At 41.1% G+C, this 21,471-nt stretch overlaps 1 protein-coding gene across 1 annotated transcript; it reads left to right on the top strand.

The window, feature by feature from the left end:
* Positions 1 to 10,937: 10,937 nt before the first annotated feature.
* On the top strand, positions 10,938 to 20,692 carry MRPS33 (mitochondrial ribosomal protein S33). The gene is made up of 3 exons (XM_081102399.1): positions 10,938 to 10,981; positions 16,729 to 16,970; positions 20,169 to 20,692. The coding sequence occupies exons 2-3, from the start codon at positions 16,756 to 16,758 to the stop codon at positions 20,272 to 20,274; spliced, it is 321 nt and encodes a 106-aa protein (XP_080958525.1). The 5' UTR covers positions 10,938 to 10,981; positions 16,729 to 16,755; the 3' UTR covers positions 20,275 to 20,692.
* Positions 20,693 to 21,471: the final 779 nt, after the last annotated feature.

Here is a 21,471-nt window from a genome sequence, read left to right as displayed (position 1 = left end):
GAAATCCTAAGTAAATTTTTCTATATTAAGTCAATAACTTACTCACTAGGGTGAATATTAATAGGAAACATAGAAGAAGCTTTGTTTAAAGTGAAAAATATTTTTAAATACAAGTAATCACTCCTCAAATAGTCATTCCATAAATCTTCCTTCCTAAATACCAGCTTCTCTTAAAGTGAAACTCATTTAAATGTCTCTGCTTTTCCTGTATCAGTAAGTCCAGAAAATCTAAAATGTAAAGGTCAATAAACTATGGACTTTACAGAGAGATTAAATGTTAGTTTTAAAATAAACAAGGAGTTGGAACATTTCCAGTATTTTCATTTTGCTTTAGTGGTTACCAAATGTTATTTGGACCCAGAATTCACTCAGGAGCATAGATATTAGACATGAAGGCTTTTGAAGGAAAAATCTGACTTGTATCAAGGAATCTGACAATGGAAGGAAAAGGAACTATATTGCAATTGGACGAATTAACACAGTGAGGCACTGTAGTTAATCTCTGGCATTGGGGATTTAGCATTCAAGGTTTAGCTTACTCTTTAATAATCCTAAAGTCCACATCATGTAATAATAGATCATTTGCTAAAACATTAATTTCCAGAATCCTGTGCCCCAAGCAGCTGGCATGTGATCCCAGCACCCAAATTCCGCGGCAGCATCTTCTGTCCTTTACCTGTTGCTTTAGAGGGTGTACTCTCATATGCACTATGTTGAGTTTTGGAACTGCATGCTGCTATGGTAATTAATAATTAGATATTGATGAAGGTCTCTACTGTATTTTTAAGAAGAAAAAATAAATAGATTTTTCCAAGATACTTTTTTTTTTTTAAACAGTGGCACAAGCTACCATGGATAACACAACATTCCATAGCCTGCGAGATTCAGTGTCAGTTTAGACTCTTCCCATTGCAAATGATAGAAACTCAACTAAAATTGGCATTAGCAGAGGGTTGTGGTCTGTTGTTGAAAAGCCTCAGGATGATTTTCAGCCTTGCCTTGATCCAGGAACCCAAATGATGTTATTGGGATGCAGTTTCTCTCTCGGTGTTGGCTCGGCCCTCACTGTGTTGGCTTCATCCTCATTCTCCACTTGGGAGCTCTCTGGGCACTCAGCCTCCCAGGCTGCGTTCCAGCAGAGGAGAGAGCACCTTGTCTAATACCTCCTGTGTGAGTCCCTGGACTTGCTGATTCAATCAATCTGGGTCACTGCCCACTTCTAATTAGTCAGGACTTGGTCATATGTTCCACCTGTGGAGAAAGAAAGGCGTCCCATGCAAGCCACAACCCCCCTGGATTGAGTCATGGAGAAATAGTTCACCAAAGGGAATTCAGGGTATCTGACCCAGAGGAAGAGCAAATGCATGATGAGCTACCAAAACAGTAAGTGTTGCCAATGGATGTTTAAGATAAAACTAAAGTAACCCGGGACTTCTGTCTATGAGAGAGAGTTGGATCCTGAACAAATGTAGTTTCAGTATTGAATTCTCCCTGCCTGGAAAGCAAGGGGAGGTCCTAGGGCTCCGGTGAAGGGAAGTGTTCCAGGAACTGTGGGAAAGTGTGGCTGCTCTGTGGCTGCCCCCAAAACTAACACTCCTTTAGTACCTACTGCTGCTCTCTGTTCAGAAATTTAACTGTTAATGTAATTGTCAGTCCACATTCTGTGCCTGAACTTACCACCGCATTTTTCACTGGGCCATCCTTAAGTGCTTCCACAGGGGGAAGGAGAGAGGGGAAGGAAGGGGAAGGGAAGGGAAGGGAGGGGAGGGGAGGGGAGGGGAGGGGAGGGAAGGGAAGGGAAGGGAAGGGAAGGGAAGGGAAGGAAAGGGAAAGGAAGGGAAGGGAAGGGACTGACTATGTGTTGAAGCTGTTATTAAATACTTTACTAATATCAATTCATTTAATCCTTGTAATAATTCTATGAGGTAGGCTCTATTATTATCCTAATTTTATTTTTTAAATATATTCTTATTGATTTCAGAGAGAAAGGGAGAGGGAGAGAGAGATAGAAACATCTGTAACAGTGATGGCGAACCTTTTGAGCTCGGCGTGTCAGCATTTTGAAAAACCCTAACTTAACTCTGGTGCCGTGTCACATATAGAAATTTTTTGATATTTGCAACTCCAACCATAGTAAAACAAAGATTTATATTTTTGATATTTATTTTATATATTTAAATGCCATTTAACAAAGAAAAATCAACCAAAAAAATGAGTTTGCGTGTCACCTCTGACACGCATGTCATAGGTTCGCCATCACTGATCTATAATGACAGAGAATCATTGGTTGGCTGTCTCCTGCACACCCCACACTGGGGATCGAGCTGGCAACTTGGGCATATGCCCTGATGGGGAATCGAACCATGACCTCCTGATTCATAGGTCAATGCTCAACCAGTAAGCCACGCCAGCTGGGCTATTATCCTAACGTTATAGATGAGGAAACTGAGGCACAGAGAAGTTAAGTCACTTGCCTAAGGTTACACAGCTAATAAACATTTGGTTTAGGATTTGAACCCTAAGAATCTGATTCCAGAGTCCAGGCCCTTAAACTCTTTGCCATTTGCTTTTCATCTTTGTTGCTCAGTTGATATTGAAGGAAGTACTGAAAGAGAAAAATAATTACCACCTTTTCACCTTTGTTAAGCACCTACTGTGCTAGGGCTTTCACATCTATTTATTTCAATCATTTAATCATCATTAGTACTTTTAAGAATGATCATAAAAAGATTTTTATAGAATACTTAAATACCAAAAATTATTTCATTTAATCCTCTAACAGCCCCGTGAAGTAGATGCTATTATTGTTGCCTTTTAACAGATAAAGAAAGTAAAGGTTTAAAAGGTTAAGTAACTTTCCCAAAGTCACATCGGTAGTAAGTTATAAAGCTGGACTTCAGACCCACGTTTGTCTGGCTCTAAAACTCTTGTGTTTAACCACAATACTCTTCCGTCTCCCTGACCCTGTGTGGCAGGTATTAGGATGCTATTATTATTAATAAAGCACATGAATATTTATCCAGAATCCATCCAGAGGGTACTGACCACTGACACTATTATCTACCACTGTGAAGAGAGGAAAATGAAGCCACGGAGACTAAATAGATATGATGCTGACCCAACGAAGCACCAGTCAGTCACTAGGAAAGCTAACTGCAGGTTAATTTGTGGAGCAAATCAGTGTTTCCTTTGGAGTTTCCAAATGCTCTTTCAAACCTTTTTCTCTCGTCCTAGTAATTCTGATTCCCCATGGTGCTATTAAAAAAATAATATATTCTCTCCAAATTATTATGGCTCAGTTAAGAACTCAAAATGGGTTAGAGAGGATATAATGAAATATAAATGTGGAGTTCTAAGAATGCTAATGCTGTCAGCAGACAGTTCAAAGGCAGGAATTTCAGTTAAATAAGAATGTCTAACATTTTGAAGAACTCCTACCACCCAGGGCAGAACAGTGGAAAAACTAGAAACTTTGAGAGAACTTTCGAATTCAGAAATTAAGAAATATGAAAAATATTTTAAGAACAGACAACTCTGAGAGTCTGAACTAATGGTAATAAATATCCAAAACAGTTTAATTTATAGAATTTCTGTTGACCAAGACCAGAGATGTTATGGTTCCAGTAACTCCTAGATGGTCAAGTTTGACCTAAAATGGAAAGGAGTAGCTAGTAGCAAATACCATGTAGTTCACATATTATATTAATTCTCACAATTACCTTGCTAAGTAGCCATTACCAATTTGTTTTATGGATGAGGAAAAACCTAAAAGAGTATCTAAGTCTCTTCAGTAGGAGGTAGAATTCACACCTAGTTCTATCCGATTCCCAAACCATGCTGATCCCCCCGGAACAGAAAAGATCATGCCTCTCCCAGGATCTCAAAATCCACACCAATCGTGGGATACAAAGGTAAACTACCAAATGCCAGAGTGAGAGAAGGATAGTCAATGCAAAGGAGGATAGTCAATGTAAAGTTAATGCAACAGTACGTGCCTGTCACTTTACAAGGTATCATGCCCCTTAAACAACAGCCCTTCTAAATGGCCCATTGGCTGTACTGGGCTGTTTTCTGGAACACTACCTCCTACTCAAGTGATCTAAATAAGATTCCTGGACACTAATGGGGACATGCCTTCCAATGACCTCTATGACATCAACATCTTTGGATTCTTTTTCTCTGATATTGACAAGTGTGACTTTTTGTACTCTTTGAGATATAGGTTCCAAGGTTTGAGTTTGGGTTTAGGAGTAAGAAAACCATGTCACCCAGATTTGGATATTTATGAGTCATCAGGCCAAAGAACTGTGATAATGTCACTGCTTATTAGCAGTTCATTACAAGGTCCCCATTGGGCTGGTTTTATATTAAACAAATAAAAAAGAGTTCCAATCTTTTAGACATGTTTGCTGAAACAGTTGCAGATGATATGATGTCCATGGTTTGCTTCAAAATAATACTGAAGGAAGGGAAGATGGGCCATGAGTTTATATCAGTTGAACGGGGTGATAGGTACTTAGGTGTTCATTATATCACTCTCTCTACCTGTATATATGTTTAAAATATTCTATAATAGCCCTAGCCAGTTTTCTCAGTAGTTAAAAGAGTGTTGGCCCACAGACTGAAGGGTCTCAGGTTCAATTCTGGTCAAGGGCACATCCCTCAATTATAGCCGCAATCCTGGGCCCCCATCCAGGCACATGCAGGAACACCCAATCAATGTGTCTCTCTCACATCAATGTTTTTCTTTCTCCAATTCTCCTTCCATTCTCTCTAGAAGTCAATGGGGAAAAAATATTTTCATGTGGATTAATAAAATAATCCTATATAATAAAAAGCTAATATGCAAATAGACTGAATGTTGGAACAACTGAAACAACTGAATAACCAAACAACTGGTCGCTATGACATGCACTGACCACCGGGAGGCATGTGCAGAACATGGCGGGCGTCGGCCACAGCAGGATGGTGGAACAGGTGAGTGGGGGCACCAGATCAAAGTGGGGTGCTTTGGGGAGCCGATATAGGGTTAAGCCTCGACTGACCTGTTAGCAAAATCACAAACAAGTCTTCTTCCGAGTCTTAAACAACCCAATCCAAGAGGTGGCCGCTGATTTACATGCGCTGTCATTTAAAAAATAAAAATGGGGGGATTTGCCGGAAGCCAGTCCACCCTTGCTGCTTGACACAGTCACTGCAGGGAAGAAACATCTGCACAGCGTATGTTTCAAGGGACCTGGCGCATATGACATATGTTTGCTCCCCCTTCTTAGCGCTATGTGTTCTAGGCAGGGCCACCTCCCCGAGAAAGGACTTATGAAGAACTTGGACTAAGACTGTTGGCAATAAATTTGGGACTTGTTGGGCCCATATCCCCAGGGGTCTGCCTACCAGGGAAATCACCAAAGCCTATACCCCTGGAGATCCACCGACACAGGGCAATCCCAGGGAAGGGAAGCAGCGAGGCTGGGAGGAAATAACCTTTACTGAGTAGGATAATCTCCTTCAGTCACTTCCTTGTAGCCTATCAGTAGAACAGTGACCTTGGAATAGCCCTTGTAATGGAACACAGAGATTAACCTAGACAAGATTAAAATCAACAGAACTAGATAGAGACAGGATTTTTGGCAAAGGTCAGATAAGAAACAAGGAACTATAGAACGTTACCCAAAACATACCATGATGTGATTATAGAGGCATGCTAATAGGATCAAATGGTATAAATAGATGATATAGGAGGATAAAAAAAGAACCTCATTATGCTGATCAACTGAACGCTGTCTCCATGTCATTCCTTCTTCGCCGACTCCGTCCACACCTTTGGGAACCCCTGGACCTGCTGGGCTGGACCCCAACAGGGTGCCTGTCTCCTGCACGCCCCAAACTGGGGATCAAGCCCAAAACCCGGGCATGTGCCCTTGACCAGAATCAAACCCAGGACCCTTTAGTCCACAGGCTCTATCCACTGAGCAAAACGAGCCAGGGCTCCTTTGTACTGCTTTAGTGCCTACTTGAACCCTTTCTATTTGATTCCTCACGATCTCTAGGGTTGCTATTATCAGGACAAGCCTCTGGTGGTTACTGAAAATTCTTGGCTCCCGCACCTGCTACAGTCCCGCCTGGCGCTCACACCTGCAATTAATTTAAACAGGAATTTAGGGGTAAAACAAGACAGGTTTTGGAAATTTTAGAAATTTTGTAAATTAAGAGGACCATGGAAGAAGCACAGGGCTGCAGAGCAGCAGAAGGTATATTTCCATAGAATAGGGAAGCTGAAAAGCTGCAACAGGCATATTTCCATAGAATGAGGGAGCTGGGAACAGCAAAAGGTCTATATTTACAAAATAAAGAGAAGGAAGCCCTTCATCCAGAAAGAGAAGGAGAAAGCCCAAAGGGAATAGGAAAACAATAAGGAAGGAGGAAGGGAGAACCTCATATGTCCCATGTGAGGTTTGACCTTTGAGCCTAGGAGTAGGGGAATAGTGACCAATCAGAGGGGATATCAAGGCATCAAAATCTGCAGCTTTTATAAGCCATAGGGAAAAGGAACTCAGTGAGACCCTTTCCCCCTCCCTACATGAGAGTTCATTCTGTGGGACTCTTTCCCCCTCCCCATGTGGGAGTCTGTACTTTTCTTTAATAAATTTCCATCTTTGCTGTCCCACCTTCTGTCTATAGATATTCTTCTACTCCGGGGGACAAAGAATTCAGGTTCCATTCCAAAAATTCCGTATCATATGAAGAATAAAAGTATATGCCGTTACTAGTAAGCCCTGGCCGGTGTAGCTCACTTGGTTGAGCATCATCCGTGCACCAAAGGGTTGCCGGTCTAATTCCTGGTTAGGGCACATGCCTGGATTGTAGGCTAGATCCCCAGTGGGGGGCTGCAGGAGGCAGTTGTGTGATGCTACACTTTCACATCAATGTTTTTCTCTCTCTTCCTCTCCCTTCCCCTCTCTCTCTAAAAATCAATGAAATTATTTTTTAAAGTATATGCTGTTAAAATTGATCAGTGCAGAATCAGGCAGGATAACAAACAATAAAATTGTATGATTTACAACAACAAAGTTCCTTTATAACCTAAGCTACATGCACATTGTGTCTGGCAGAACAGAATCTGCTCCTCATAATCACTCAGGGATCCAGGATGAGGGAGCAACGACCCTCTGTGCCAGAAGGAAAAGAAAGTTCTGGAGAATTTCACATGGGTGAAGGTGACATTTCACTTCTGTTCATAACTCACTGGCCAGAAAGAGTCACATGGCCTTACCCAACCCCAAGATTGCCATAAAATGCACTCCAATCTTATGCCTGGAAAGGAGGCGGGAAGGGTGGAGATTTGGTTAACTGTATCAATGATTTTCATAGTATGTTTTAACTTTTATTGAGTAACACATACCAAACTTAAAATAAAATTGTTGACTTTTTTATAGATTATTATTCCATTTAACATGAAAAATATGAAAGTATCCTAAAATAATCCATTTTGCATTTAAAATAACCACTAACACTAACCTCTGCTACTTCAGCTCTTCAAAGATGCTTTTCTTCCCAGATAATGACACATACTATAGATAAGTATTGAAAATAGCTGGAAAAAAAAAAGCTTGTATTTAAATATGTTGGAAGGGAAACTGAGGGTTCAATATTTTCTTCAGTGCTGGCTTTGTTTTCTCTCACCACTCTCTCCAGTAACAATGCACTTCTTAACCACAGAGGATGGAAGAGACATGATGATTAAAGGAAATTTACTCCCATACTCACACTCACACAGTATATCTGACTTCAGAAAAGCACAACAAATATCCAATTACCATGTTTCTAACAGCCATACTTCACCCAGGAAAAGACAAGAAGCCTAAGAGCGTATAGTGCCTTCACTGATCAGTAAAGGAAGCTTCCCCCAAAGCATGTTGAACTGTCCTCGGTTTGTCATGGAAGATTCTACACCCTGGATGAGAGATATACCTGTCTTTGGTAAAGTGAGAAAATAACTATTGTAAACGCAGAAGTACAAGAGAAGAACCTACACCAGTGATGGCGAACCTTTTGAGCTCGGCGTGTCAGCATTTTGAAAAACCCTAAATTAATGCTGGTGCCGTGTCACATATAGAAATTTTTTGATATTTGCAACCATAGTAAAACAAAGATTTATATTTTTGATATTTTATATATTTAAATGCCATTTAACAAAGAAAAATCAACCAAAAAAATGAGTTCGCCTGTCACCTCTGACACGTGTGTCATAGGTTCGCCATCACTGACCTACACAATTCTAGGAAAGAGTATTCATTGGGAATCTGTAAATTAATTTACTTAAAAGAGTAAATATCCACCCACACCTTGGACTATGTCACACGATAAGAACTTGAAGTTGATATGAACTTTAATTCTTGCTCTATCTAATGGCAAGGAATATGTGCCATACAATATGATGGATAATGAAACTGCTTACAGAAGAGGCTATTTCACCACAACCTAGAGTAAGAAGTATATTTTCAATTATGATCCCATACACACATACACATTGTTTCATGAAACAATAATTACCCTTACTACATGTGATACACTCTGATATCCTCTATTCTGATGTCTTTAATGCTGGTCACAACCCACTAAATTGATTTTATAACCAACTAATGAATCATAACCCACAATTTTAAAACACTGAGCTATAGAAAATAGAAATATGTAAGGCAATCCCTGATTATAAGAAGTGTCCTGCCCTAACCAGTTTGGCTCAGTGGATAGAGCATCGGCCTGCAGACTGAAGGGTCCCAGGTTCGATTCCGGTCAAGGGCATGTACCTGGGTTGCCGGCACATCCCCAGTGAGGGGTGCGCAGGAGGCAGCTGATCGGTGTTTCTCTCTCATCGATGTTTCTAACTCTCTATTCCTCTTCCTTCCTCTCTGTAAAAAATCAATAAAATATATTAGAAAAAAAAAGAAACCTTAGCTTGAAGGGATAAGGAACAACTGAGGTCTAGAAGTCAGTGTTCATAGGAGGTTAAAATTTACTGTTTTGTTAGTTTGCCCACCCTACTATTCACATTTTTCCATTGGCCAGCTTCTGAACCAATATCACAAGCTTGCTGTTTCCAACTCTGTGGTAAACTGAAAAATTTCCCCCAAATTTATCAGGTCCTAATCCCTGAATCTATACTACTATATCTAGAAAAAGGACCTTTGCATATATGAATAAATTAAGGATCTGAGGCGGGGAGATTATCCTGTATTAACCAATGCATTTACATGTATCCCTGTAAAAGGGAGGCATTAGGAGATCTGACCCACATAAGAGGAGAAGGTGATGTGAAGAGGAAGGAGAAAGAAATTTGAAAATGCTAGCCTTGAAGACTGGAGTGATAGGACTCCAAGTCAATGAAGCTGGAAGAGTCAAAGAACTGATTTTGCCCTAGAGCCTCTGCAGAGAGCATTGATTTTGGTCCAGTGATACTGATTTTGGACTTCTGGCCTCCAGAATGGTGAGAGAATAAAGCTCTGATATTTTAAGCCACAGCAGGCTCAGGAAACTAATATGAACCCCATTAACATGACCTAAAGAGAGTCATAGTGCAACGTGCCCAGAGCACATGGCCACCTGTAACTCTATACTTTACTATGTTTTAAAAGAGAGTTATGGTAATTTTTTTTAATTTAAAGAGTTATGGTAGCTTACAGAGATTCACAAACATACTGATAACACAAATAATAACTGGGTGAAAAGAGAAAAAACAAATACAGCCCTGGCCAGTGTGGCTCAGTTGGTTGGAGCATCATCCCCTACACCAGAAGGTGGTGGGTTCAATCCCCAATAAGGGCATGTGTGGGAGGCAGCCAATTGATGTTTCTCTCTTTCCATCCTTCCTTTCTCTAACATCAATTTTTTAAAATATATTTATTTTAATTTTTTTAACATATTTTTTTATTACTTTCAGAGCGGAAGGGAGATGGGGAGAGAGGTAGAAACATCAATGATGAGACAGAATCTTTGATTGGCTGCCTCCTGCACACCCCCTACTGAGGATTGAGCCCACAACCCCAGCATGTGCCCTTGACCAGAATCGATCCTGGAACCCTTCAGTCCACAGGCTGACGCTCTAACCACTGAACCAAACCAGCTAGGGCTCTAGGGTACATTTTAGAATATTTATTTATTTATTTATTTATTTTAGAATATTTACGAAAGGCCTTGAATAATTCTCAGAAAATAAGTACATGTTCAATAAATGTTTCATACAGTATGGATGCGGCTTGCTTGAAAGTAAATTTAATATGAAAAGAAATACCTATTGAATTTCTACTATCTGCAAAGCGGATCTGGGTGACGACTGAGGAGTCAGATAAATATCCCATCTCTGTCCCTGAAAGAAGCATCCAGGCCAGTTGAGGAAGAGGGCCACAAAGGGCTCCAAACAGCGCCCCTAATCCAGGAAGGGAGTACCAAGAATGGCCTCCTGCAGGTGATACTAATTGCCTATTAGAGGATGAGTAGGTAGGCGGAAGGACAGGTGTATGGCACCCCATGTGGAGCCGAAGACTTCACTCCCTAGAGTCAAGGCTTAGGATGGATGAAAAGAGAGTAACACCAAAAGAAGAGGAAAAGAAAAAAGAAAGTGCATTTCATCTTCCACCACAAGGCACACACAATAGCCACTGCTTCAGAGATCTGGGGGGCAGCTGCGTAGCCACTTCCAGCAAAACAAGATTAGCGAACCTCGCAGGACCTTACAGGAAAGCTAATCTTCCTTCCTTACCCCGACCACCTAGTCCTCACTGCTCCGCACGCCGGAGGAGCTAGCCTCACTGCGCAGGCGCCAGGTCTGGCGCTAGTAGCTCCGGGTCTTCCACTAGGGTTCCCCTCTAGCCCCCAGCTTTCGTTTCTCTACTGCTCTCCGCAGCGGTTTCTGGCGAGACTTGGAGCCGGGTTGGGGGCGGGACTTCCGGTGGAAGGGCGCGTGGGAGAGGAAGGTCACCACTGGGTAAGGCTGTCCGTGACTTTGTGGGGGTCTGTAGAGTGGTATGGGCGGTGGCTGTAGGGGCCTGGGGGGACGGCGGGGAGGGGGAGGGTTGGGGTCCACAACTTTGTAGGGTCGCCGAGAACAGAAAGAGACAATTTCATTTTTAAGCAGCTTGGAAGGTTCACCGGTATCATACAAACAACTTGGCCTTTTCCTGCGAAAATTGGGGGATTTTCTAAACTAAGGACGCTAGCCTAGTTTCCTCTCCGGCGCAGTTACTGTCTTCTTGATTAGGGAGCTTTCAAGACTCCGTTTCTTTGCTCACCGGATGGCTTTTTGCACCGTAGCTTTGTGTGGGGTATGCAGATTAATTTTGTTAGCAGCTTGAGTAAAATATAATAGATATTTAAGAAAAATATTCGCGAAATACCCTGCCGATTCGACGTCTGGTGACACGGTTCCTTCCATCACAGGCAGGTGTGATCCAGTCAGTTGGAGGGTTTGGGGGATGTTCTTGTTAAACTGAAAAAAGCTGATATACAGAATATCCCACATTCAAAAGCTGATAAATCGCGTTGCTTACCCATATCTTCAGAAAAAAGTCACTTCTGTCGTGGTAAACAACCTGCTTCCCTATTTATAATGATCTGGCCCTCTAGCAACTTCAGCGCGAAATTATAGCTAATTTGCCTACAAAGGTCAGGTGGTCATACTAATCTGGCCACTCAGTGTATATCCAGAGCCGTTGATGTCTCTGAGACCCAGTGAAATGATCAGTACCGGGCTTTAAAAATAAGAAAGCATTGTGTTTAGATAGTTTCCCTGTAAAACACGTGTGCACAGCGTGTGAGTTCCTTGGGACCAGCTGATGATGAGGGCGGGCGCTGGGCCGTGAGTTCTGTGGCCAGCCTCACTACGCAGGAGGCAGTGTAACGGTCCTCATGTAGCAGATGAGAACACGCAGGCCAGGAGTGCAGTGCCTACTACTAACACGTTAGGCCATGAAAGCGCAGAGGCAAAATTCCACCCAGATTCTCAGCTCCAGAGCTGGAGCTCTCCTCTAACCACTGGTTTTTGAGAAACTGGAGAAAGCGCTCCCCAGCAAGATTTACACACACGCACACGAACGATTCAGCATACATTTTTAAAGTTCCACAGGATTCACCACGCCAAGGGATATCCAAGTTAAGAACTCCAGCACTTTTCAAAGAAAAAAGGCAAACCTAATTCGAAACCAGTATTGAAATAAACATTGAACCTGACCTTTGCAGTGCATTAGAAGTATCAGAAAAAAAATCAAACTTGCCTTTTATGCCAAAGTAAAAATATGGGAATTTCCTTATGTGGGCCTAATATGTTTGAGTAATTTGTTTTTTGCTTACCATTTTTAACTCCAGTTAATTTTCCTTCATGATACTGTTTTATTTAGTTCACATTTAAAGAAAAGTGATTTAACTGTACCTCTTAGAATGGCTTCATGTGAATAAAAATCTAATTGACATGTAAAATATTTGCCTTTTACTTTAATGCCTTTAACAAGGTCATCAGATTTTTTTAAAAAAATAAAATGGAAGGAATCCATAAAAAGGCATAGCAAGGCCCTAAAAAGTCCTAAATATGGCATTTGAATTTTTTAAAAACTTAAGGCTAGTAAAAAGTGGCAGTTTGCCAGGATTAGAACCAATATTTATGGACAGCAAAACTTTTAAGCTGTTTTAGCCTATGTGGGGGGGAAAAAAAGAACATCAAGTTCCTATGCCATTCTTAATCAGACACATACGGGGTATGTGGAAGGAGACTACAAAGCAGTAATTGATAATTATAACCATTTTCAGTTTCCTTCTATTTAGCAAGTGGTTCTCTATTCCTAGTAAGAGATTCAGGTTTGAAAAGGTTTATTCCCTTTCTCCATCATAAAAGTTTGAGGACTTGGATTTTGTGATATAATCACATTCCAATGGATTCTAGTGAGACCTTTTGATTTATAAGCTACTAGAGGCCCAGTGCACAAAATTTGCAAGGCCTTTAGAGGTTTAAAGCACTAACTTGCTAACTATTTTCTGTTTATACATTAAACCAGCGGTTTTCAACCTTTTTCATTTCATGGCACACATTAATTACTAAAATTCTGTGGCACACCAAAATATGTATTTTTTTTGCCAATCTGATAAAAAAAAATAGGTATAATTTTGATTCACCCACACCGGACAGCTATTGTGTTGACTGTTGTCATTTTATTTGACAACCTAAAGGAAAAGAGGGACTCTGTAGCAATTTGAGAGTTTTGAGCATCACTTTCTGCTTGAACTCTTTGGAGATGGAATTCAGGAGGAACTTCAGGCTGTGACTGACTCCCAATAACCCACCTTGGACCCCGGAGTCTTCTCAGATTCCCTGTGAAGAAGATTCAGCTGGCACTCAAGTACTAGCAAAGGACTTAGTAACTTGACTCTCAGCCCTACTACAAAACTCCCTTCCCTTCCACCAAAACATTCACCCCAACAGCAGGACAGAAAAAAACTTAAAGGGGTTGGACTGGGGCTGAATCAGGGCATGCTATATAGGAGATGACGTGGAGTGAGGAACTGTTCTGAAAGAAAGGATGTTACAAGTTATTAGATCTTTGCTTAAAAAAGACCTACAGGAGAGGAAACTTGAGATTGAATCAAGATTCAGAAGATTTACATGTAGCTGTCATTGCCTATATCATGGAGATCCTTCTGATAATATAATATCATGGAGAATTATAACATGGAGTCGATTTGGACATAAACCTTGTTCTCGTACTTTTTTTTTTCTTGCTAGTAATTTTAAGTCATTATGCAGCAGCTTAGGCAAACTACTCTGCTAGGATAGACTGTATACTAATATTTAGATCACCTATGATAGAAGTTCTGTGATGGTCTTTTTCTTGTCTACCTTGATACCAGGAATCAATTTAGATTGCATTTAAATGACTTCAATATACTTCAGTTCATTTTTTATTTGACCCAAAGAAGCACTAATAGGTCTGAATGTTGTCATTGTGTTTTAGAAGCCTGAAGTCAGTAAGATGAAACCCAACATCAAGAATGAGAACCAAGTAACTTGTATGGAAGAAATGTAAGACAGAATACATTGGATGGTTTGGCTACAACATGATTAGTGCAGGGTGCATTAACTAGATTCTCTGGTTTTCAAAAACTTGAGTTGTAACAAGTTTTTTGATGTGCTATTTCAATTTTTAGTAGCAAATGTGTGTATAGGGCACCTTATGAAAATTCAGGACATATACGAAAAAATTAAATAAAGGAAAAGAAGTCAGTGTCCCTGACTAAGTAGTCAGATATTGCATGTTTTACAAACTCTTGCGGCACACAGTTTGAAAATCACTGTGTTAAACAGTTAATGACCTTTTTCTCTCATTGATGAAAATATAACCCCAACTCATCCCCATCCAGATAATGAAGGAAGAGTTGGGAGAGAAGTGAATCTGGGAACTAAAAGGAAAAGGAAAAAGAAACAGCAAGACTTGCACAGGTCCCTGGTTTGGGGGGTCAGGGGAAGGCAAAGGAATCTTGGATCTAACAGTTGTCCCTTTGCTGGCCTTCAGGTGGCACTATTGGCCCAAGATTGCTTGGTTGGTTTCAGAATGATAAATGGTTTGAGATTGATAATTCTTAAATTGGTTTGAGGCCAGTCTCTGCTCTTTCAATGGATCTTGACATACACATTAAATATTCCTTAATTTAAACACTGATTTTTGGTTTTGTTTTTCTTGCACTAGATATTTTGAAATGTACTTAACACCCTTCCTGTTTAGGAGGGGTTTTTTGTCTATTTTTCCACCTTTTTTTCAAGACAGGTTTATGACATTTTCCTGTTTGGAGATCAACTCCTTTTTATCCCAGCTGAACTATCCCCCAAGATGGTCTCTTAGCATAGATTCTCATCTCACTATGTACAAAAATGTCAAATTAGCATATTCTGCCAATAGTTACCTACATTTAACTGGAATGGAATAAGATAGTTATTTCACCAGAGCATTCTTGGTTTTTATGTATCACCTATGTAATTTTTGATATTTTAGCTATGATTTCTGCATATTACAGATACCATTTATATACCTATTTGAACATTCTATCCCTCTTGCCTCGACCTGCATGGCTAGGTTCAGGATCTGAAGGAGGGGCCGATGCCCAAATGAAAATGCTATACAAGAAATATGAATTTAGAAGGCATTGGGGCCCTAACTGGTTTGACTCCGTGGATAGAGCATCCACTGAAAGGTCCCAGGTTTGATTCTGGTCAAGGGCATGTACCTTGGTTGCGGGCATATCCCCAGAAGGAGGTGTGCAGAGGCAGCTGATCGTAATGTTTCTCTCTCATTGATGTTTCTGACTCTCTATCCCTCTCCCTTCCTCTCTGTAAAAAAATCAATAAAATATTTTAAAAAAAAAAAGGCGGCATTGGTGGTGGTGGGGCGGGGGGAGGCAGATGGAACCTCTTTCATGAAGAGGCTCACTGAGTCCTGGCCTAGTCTGCTTTTTTAAAAAATATATATTTTTATTGATTTCAGAGAGGAAGGGAGAGGGAGAGACAGATAGAAACATCAATAATGAGAGACTCACTAATTAGCTGCCTCCTGCACGCCCCCTACTGGGGATCGAGCCCGCAACCTGGGCTTGTACCCTTGACTGTTATCGAACCTGGGACCCTACAGTCTGCAAGCCGATGGTCTATCCATGGAGCCAAACCGGCTAGGGCAGTCCGCTTCTTATTCAGTTTTAGATACACATCTTACCCTCAGTAAAGCACGGCAAACAAGCAGCAGACAGACAGTCTCAAAGGTCAGTAAAGATCAGTAAGGTCCAGTAAACATTTACTTGGAGGCTATCAGGTCAGGAGATTGCTTTGAGACACCACTATCTCAACATGAACAGTCGGTGCCTAGCATAAGCCCTGCTAACGCTCAAGGTCCATCAGCGTCCTGCATTCCTTGATGCATGCTCATGACAGTGTTGGCATGCGGTGGCTTCCCACACCTCTGAAGAACAAGTTACTGTTTTCAGCTAATAAGACTTAGCTAGTTTGCATTAAAGCAGAATATAGAAGATGGAAGATAAGCAATATCACAATTCACAAGTGCCCTCTATTCGGGAATAAAATGAATCTTTTGAGCTCGTCACTATATTTCTGTAAGACCACTATCTTTGTTTTTCCCAAATGGCTCTCAGTCTCTAAGCAGAATTCAATCCAGCAACCTCGAGGCTAAATGACCTCATAACTCATTAGCAGTTCGCAGCCATCTGGAGCCCTTGAGGAGATCAGTGTTCAAAGGGCTGATAATAAAGACAACAGCATAATTATTTCTCTGCCATGATTAAACCTTTAGATGGCAAGCAGTCAGCATATTTATTCTGTAGACTGCTTAGGTGGGTGTTTTTGAAGGTATAATAATACTGTGGTAGGAAATCTTGTTTCTCTGCCCTCATCTAGCCTACAAATAGGTAAACTGACCATAACTTATTGAATCACAAAATAGTTCATTGTAGAAAAGGGCATAGAGCAAGAGCGATAGTATATGAACACCAAATATAAAAATTGCAAATATAAAACATGAAAGGAAATAGCCACTTGGACTGTGGATGTTCTCAGCTCCAAGGCATGTCCTGCCAACAACACGGACAGAATCACGTATGACTTGCTGTGTTTTCGCTTTCTAAAGTGTTCATTCAGTAATCTGTGAATGTCTAACACTAACCCATTTGTCTTCTCATTTCCTTTAGGGACTCTTTCTCCCTCCTGCCCCAGAAATGTCTTCACTTTCAGAATATGCCTTGCGCATGACTCGCCTGAGTGCCCGGCTATTTGGTGAAGTTGCCAGGCCTACTGATTCCAAATCCATGAAAGTGGTGAAACTGTTTAGTGAGCAGCCTTTGGCCAAGAGGAAGGAGACATATGACTGGTATCCAAATCACAACACTTACTTTGCGCTCATGGGGATACTGCGTTTTTATGGCCTCTACAGGTAATGACAAAAAAACAAAGAGCAACCAGTGAGGGATTATTGCAGTAGATCAGAAAAGGGGGGAAAAATAGCCTTTCCATCTTTATAGTTTTGTGGTTCTTATAATCGTGACCAGCTAGTCTAAAAGATAGTTTGGGGGGAGGGGGGAGGGGAGGGAGGCTTTCAAAATATTCATGATGGGACCCTGGCCGGGTGCTCAGTGGTTAGAGCAGTCACGGGTTCGATTCTAAGTGAAGGGCAAGTACCTTGGTTGCTGGCTCAGTCCACCCAATTGGCGCGTGTATGGGAGGCAACCAGTCGATGTAGCTCTCTCACACACCCTCTTCCCCCTTCCCTCTCTTTCACTCTCTCTGAAAAATCAATGGAAAAAAATATCCTCGGGTGAGGATTAACAAATATATATATCCATGATGGTCCTACCAAAAATAAAGGGAAACATGCACTTATTGGAAGACATAAGTTAATTATGTCCATAATGTGACTTAACATTGACTAGATACTGAGCTATCGAGAGATGTTTAATTGGTCAAGAGCATAACTGGTCCAAACATTGAGCAGGTTCCTGCTGGTCGATCTGCTTCCTAGCTGGTGTGGGGCAACCTCATTTCTTCCCTGGTGGCAGTTTTGTTGGAGTTCTTATTGCCTTCCACCCTTTTCTGGCATTTTTAGTTGGTACACTTTTTAATATGCTAACATGGTCTAAATGAGGTGTAGTTCACCTTTAATTGTAATATGTAAGCTATTAAAATAGAATAATAATGTATAATAGTAAAAGTAGTAGGCTCTTTCCTGCATTTGTATGTTTGAGGATGTATAGGAAGTGGGAGCTCAGAACACTATACAACTCTCGAAATAAAATATATCAAATACCTGCCTAGGGCAACAAAACAAAATTTAATTTGGGACTGTTCACTTTAATGTAATAAAATTACTAGTTCATTCCAGATAGCTGCATTCATTTATCCAACAGATATTTTTTGAAGTACCTTCCACATGTGGGCACTTATGATGGGCACAAGGGAGCCACAGTGAACAAATAGGATAGATTTTCTTAGTTAATATATTATTACAGATTATAATCCATGCATATTTGAACTTCTGGTATTGCTTTGGGGACAGTTTCCCTTGCCATTAGCCTGGGCTCAGAAAATAAAAATTAATTTTATTATGACTGAAAAGAAAATATCACTGGAAGGCAGATCTCCTGAATAGAAAATTAAAACCCATAACAAAATCACATTCAGCTACTTAATGTACCTATTTGCTGCCACTCTCCATTTGTTTGAAAAATAAAGCCTTGCCTATCTTTGGGGACAGGGAAAAAACACTTAGCATTTCGTTATCCATAGAAAAGCATAATTATTTTCATGTAAATGGTTCCTCACCTGCTGTGGCAAAAGGCAGGATGAAACTAGACAATTTACAATAAATAAAATATTACTCCAAGCCTGCAAGGGGGAGGGAAGCACAGATTCTCAAAAACAGTGACCCATTCAGTCTAGCAGGTACTTGGGCCATTTCATCAACGGAGACAAAGACCCCTTGCCTTTGAAGCTTTCTTTCTGGCTGGGGGTGGATGGGAATGGGGAAGGGAATGTAGAAGAGGCGGAAAAACAGTAAATAATTATGTGGTATGTTACAAAGTTGGACATCTGTGGAAAGAAAAATAGTGGAGCAGGCTGGGCAGGATCAAGGGTGCTGAGAGGGCACTGGGTGAGTGGGGAGCAGGTAGATCACAGTCTTAAACAGGATAGTCAAGGTTAGCCTCATTGAGAAGATGAGGTTTACGCTGAGACTTGAAGGTGATAAGTGAGCCCAGCGTAACCTGGAGAAGAGCTTTCGAGACAGAGGCAAGGGCAGAGCAAAGCCCTGAGGCAGATGTGCACCTGGTGTGTTCCAGGAGCAGCACGGAACAAGGGGTGAGCGGTAGGACTACAGGCAGATCATGAAGGGTTCTGAGGGCTGTGGGAAGGACTCTGGCTTTTGCTCTGGGTGAGATGGGGAGCCTTTTGCAGGGCTGTGAAGAAAGGAGTGATAGGATGTGACTTGGATTTTAGAAGAATTACTCTGGCCACTGTTGAGAATAGATTATTTGGGGCAATCATAGCTAATCCCAAAGAGGTATGTTGTATCCATCATGTTCATGGACTGAAACAACATACCCTATAAAACCACTATTTCAAAACAGCCTAGGAAGTTAAAAATTGGCCAGCAAAACCCTCTGTGACATTTAATTCATATGCTATTATTGTCCATACTTTACAGATCAAGAGAATAAGATTCAAAGAGGGAAGGTCACTTATCCAAGGTCACGCAGCTACTAAATGGCGGAGCTGTGATTTGAAACCAGGTTCGAATGGGTTCCCGAGCTTACATATTTAAACACCACTGTTCTCTAGGTATTTGATTGCAGAATACAGATATTTTTACACATCGTGGGCAGTCTTCATCTTATACCCATCTGCTTGTACATATAGTCCTGGTTGCCTTGATCCCTAGAGTACCTGTCTTCTGATTTGGCTCCCATCTGCCTGAGCCTTTTGTTGTGAACTGTCTACTGCCATTAAGTCAGCTTCCTCCACACTATTCTCCCTTGTAGTAGGTGCTAATTCCTGGGATTCTCAGGGTCTGTGTGTAGCTATTGAAGTTTTTACCCACTTTCTGCTCCTCTCGTATTTTGTCTTGGTATAATAGGGAAACTTGGGTAATTATTAGTGTGGTATCATAGTTCCATAGGTTTACAGGGCTGGCCCAAGAATTAACTGTCATTATTTCTCTGAAGGGGAACTGTAATTTAGAAGTGAACTTTTGGAATACAATGAATCTGTATGTTGGGGACTCCCCATCCTTTCTGTTCACCAAGCTGAGCATGTGCTTTGTAGAAGTCATGGATTAATTACCACAACCACCTAAGGCATGGTCGGCAAACTCATTAGTCAACAGAGCCAAATATCAACAGTACAACGATCGAAATTTCTTTTGAGAGCCAGATTTTTTAAACTTAAACTATATAGGTAGGTACATTGTTATTAACTTAATTAGGGTACTTCTAAGGCTTAGGAAGAGCCGCACTCAAGGGGCCAAAGAGCCGCATGTGGCTCGCGAGCCGTAGTTTGCCAACCACGGATAAGGGAACAGTGCTAGATTGGTGTACTTTTCCAATCTGTAAAATCCTGGCTTTTTTCTCTCTCCATTCAGAGACGAGCATCAGGACTTCAAGGAGGAGCAGAGACGTCTGAAGAAACTTCGAGGAAAGGGGAAACCAAGGAAAGGAGAAGGAAAAAGAGCAGCAAAAAAGAAATAGTGTTTGTCAATGCGAAGAGAAACTTCCTCCTCTGCAACTGAGAGCAGAAACAAGAGTTTATTCTCTTTCCCCATGTTGAATGAGGAACACAAATGCTCGGTGTTGAAGTCTGATCCAGTTAAAGTGTGACCAGTTTCTTGACCACATTCTAATTCTGCAGAGTTATTTTGGCCTTTGTTTTGTAATCTGAGGTTTACCACATTCCCTAAAGAAATGAATGCAGCCCCGGTGTGGCTCAGAGGCCGAGCACTGACCCAGGAACCAAGAGGTCATGGATTGGATTCCTGGTTGTAGGCTCAATCCCCAGTGGAGGGCATGGAGGAGGCTATCGATCAATGATGTTGCTCTCTCACTCATCAGTGTTTCTCTCCCTCTCCCTTCCTTTCTCTAAAAATCAATAAAAACATTTTTAAATATATATATATATATAAAAAGAAATAAATGCATAGATTATTGCTGAATGGCTTGTGTGGGGTGAGAGTGGGGTGTTGGGAAAGGGAGGGAAACATTAAGCAAGCACACTAGTCTCATTACTTTCTCTTGCTTCCCCATAAGTCCTGAAGTCTTTCATCTCTGGCTGTTCAGCCACTGTCTCCACCTCCAAGCTCAAACTTTATGTGCCTCTCCACCCACTCCTTTGAGAATATCTAATAGAGTATATACCTGGTAAGAGAATATTAAGTATCTGCTGTATACAAGGTACAGGGGTCCTGATAATACAGTGATTAGCAAGAGAAACAGTCCCTGCCTGGTAGGACTTTAAGCCTTGTGGAAGAAATGTTACCTAATTATGTAAATACAATAGTATTAAATGCTACAAAGGAAAAATCCAGACTTCTAGGAGAGGGTGGATGGGTTGGTGAATTGATCCAAAGCGATAGCAAGAGGCCCAAACGTCAGTAGGGAGTTTAGAGAAGGCCTCCCTAAAGAGATGATGTTTAAGCTGGCTCTGAAGGATGAATAAGAGTGGGGCAGAAGAAAAATAGTGGTAAAACTGAGGCACAGAGACCACCTAAGGTAAGAAGTCCTGTTCAAGGAATTGAAAAAGACCACTAACTAGTTCTGGTTGGTCATAAGGAAATAGAGGCCAGATCATGAAGGGCTTTTGCAAGGTCTGTGAAAAAGCTTGGCCTAACCAACTTCACCAAAGATCACAGTGTATGAGATATTTCCATTAGAGAGGACTGATGTATACAT

The sequence above is a fragment of the Myotis nattereri genome, assembly GCF_964212035.1.
Source record: "Myotis nattereri genome assembly, chromosome: 11".
Taxonomy (NCBI): domain Eukaryota; kingdom Metazoa; phylum Chordata; class Mammalia; order Chiroptera; family Vespertilionidae; genus Myotis; species Myotis nattereri.
The sequence above is the reverse complement of the archived record's forward strand: the minus strand, read 5'-3'. Positions and strand labels throughout refer to the sequence as shown.

Excerpts from the sequence above, each read along its gene's own strand:
- MRPS33 (XM_081102399.1), top strand. The coding sequence starts at position 16,756 with ATGTCTTCACTTTCAGAATATGCCTTGCGCATGACTCGCCTGAGTGCC. Across the intron at positions 16,971-20,168 it reads CGTTTTTATGGCCTCTACAG|AGACGAGCATCAGGACTTCA; the intron begins GTAATGACAAAA and ends CTCTCCATTCAG.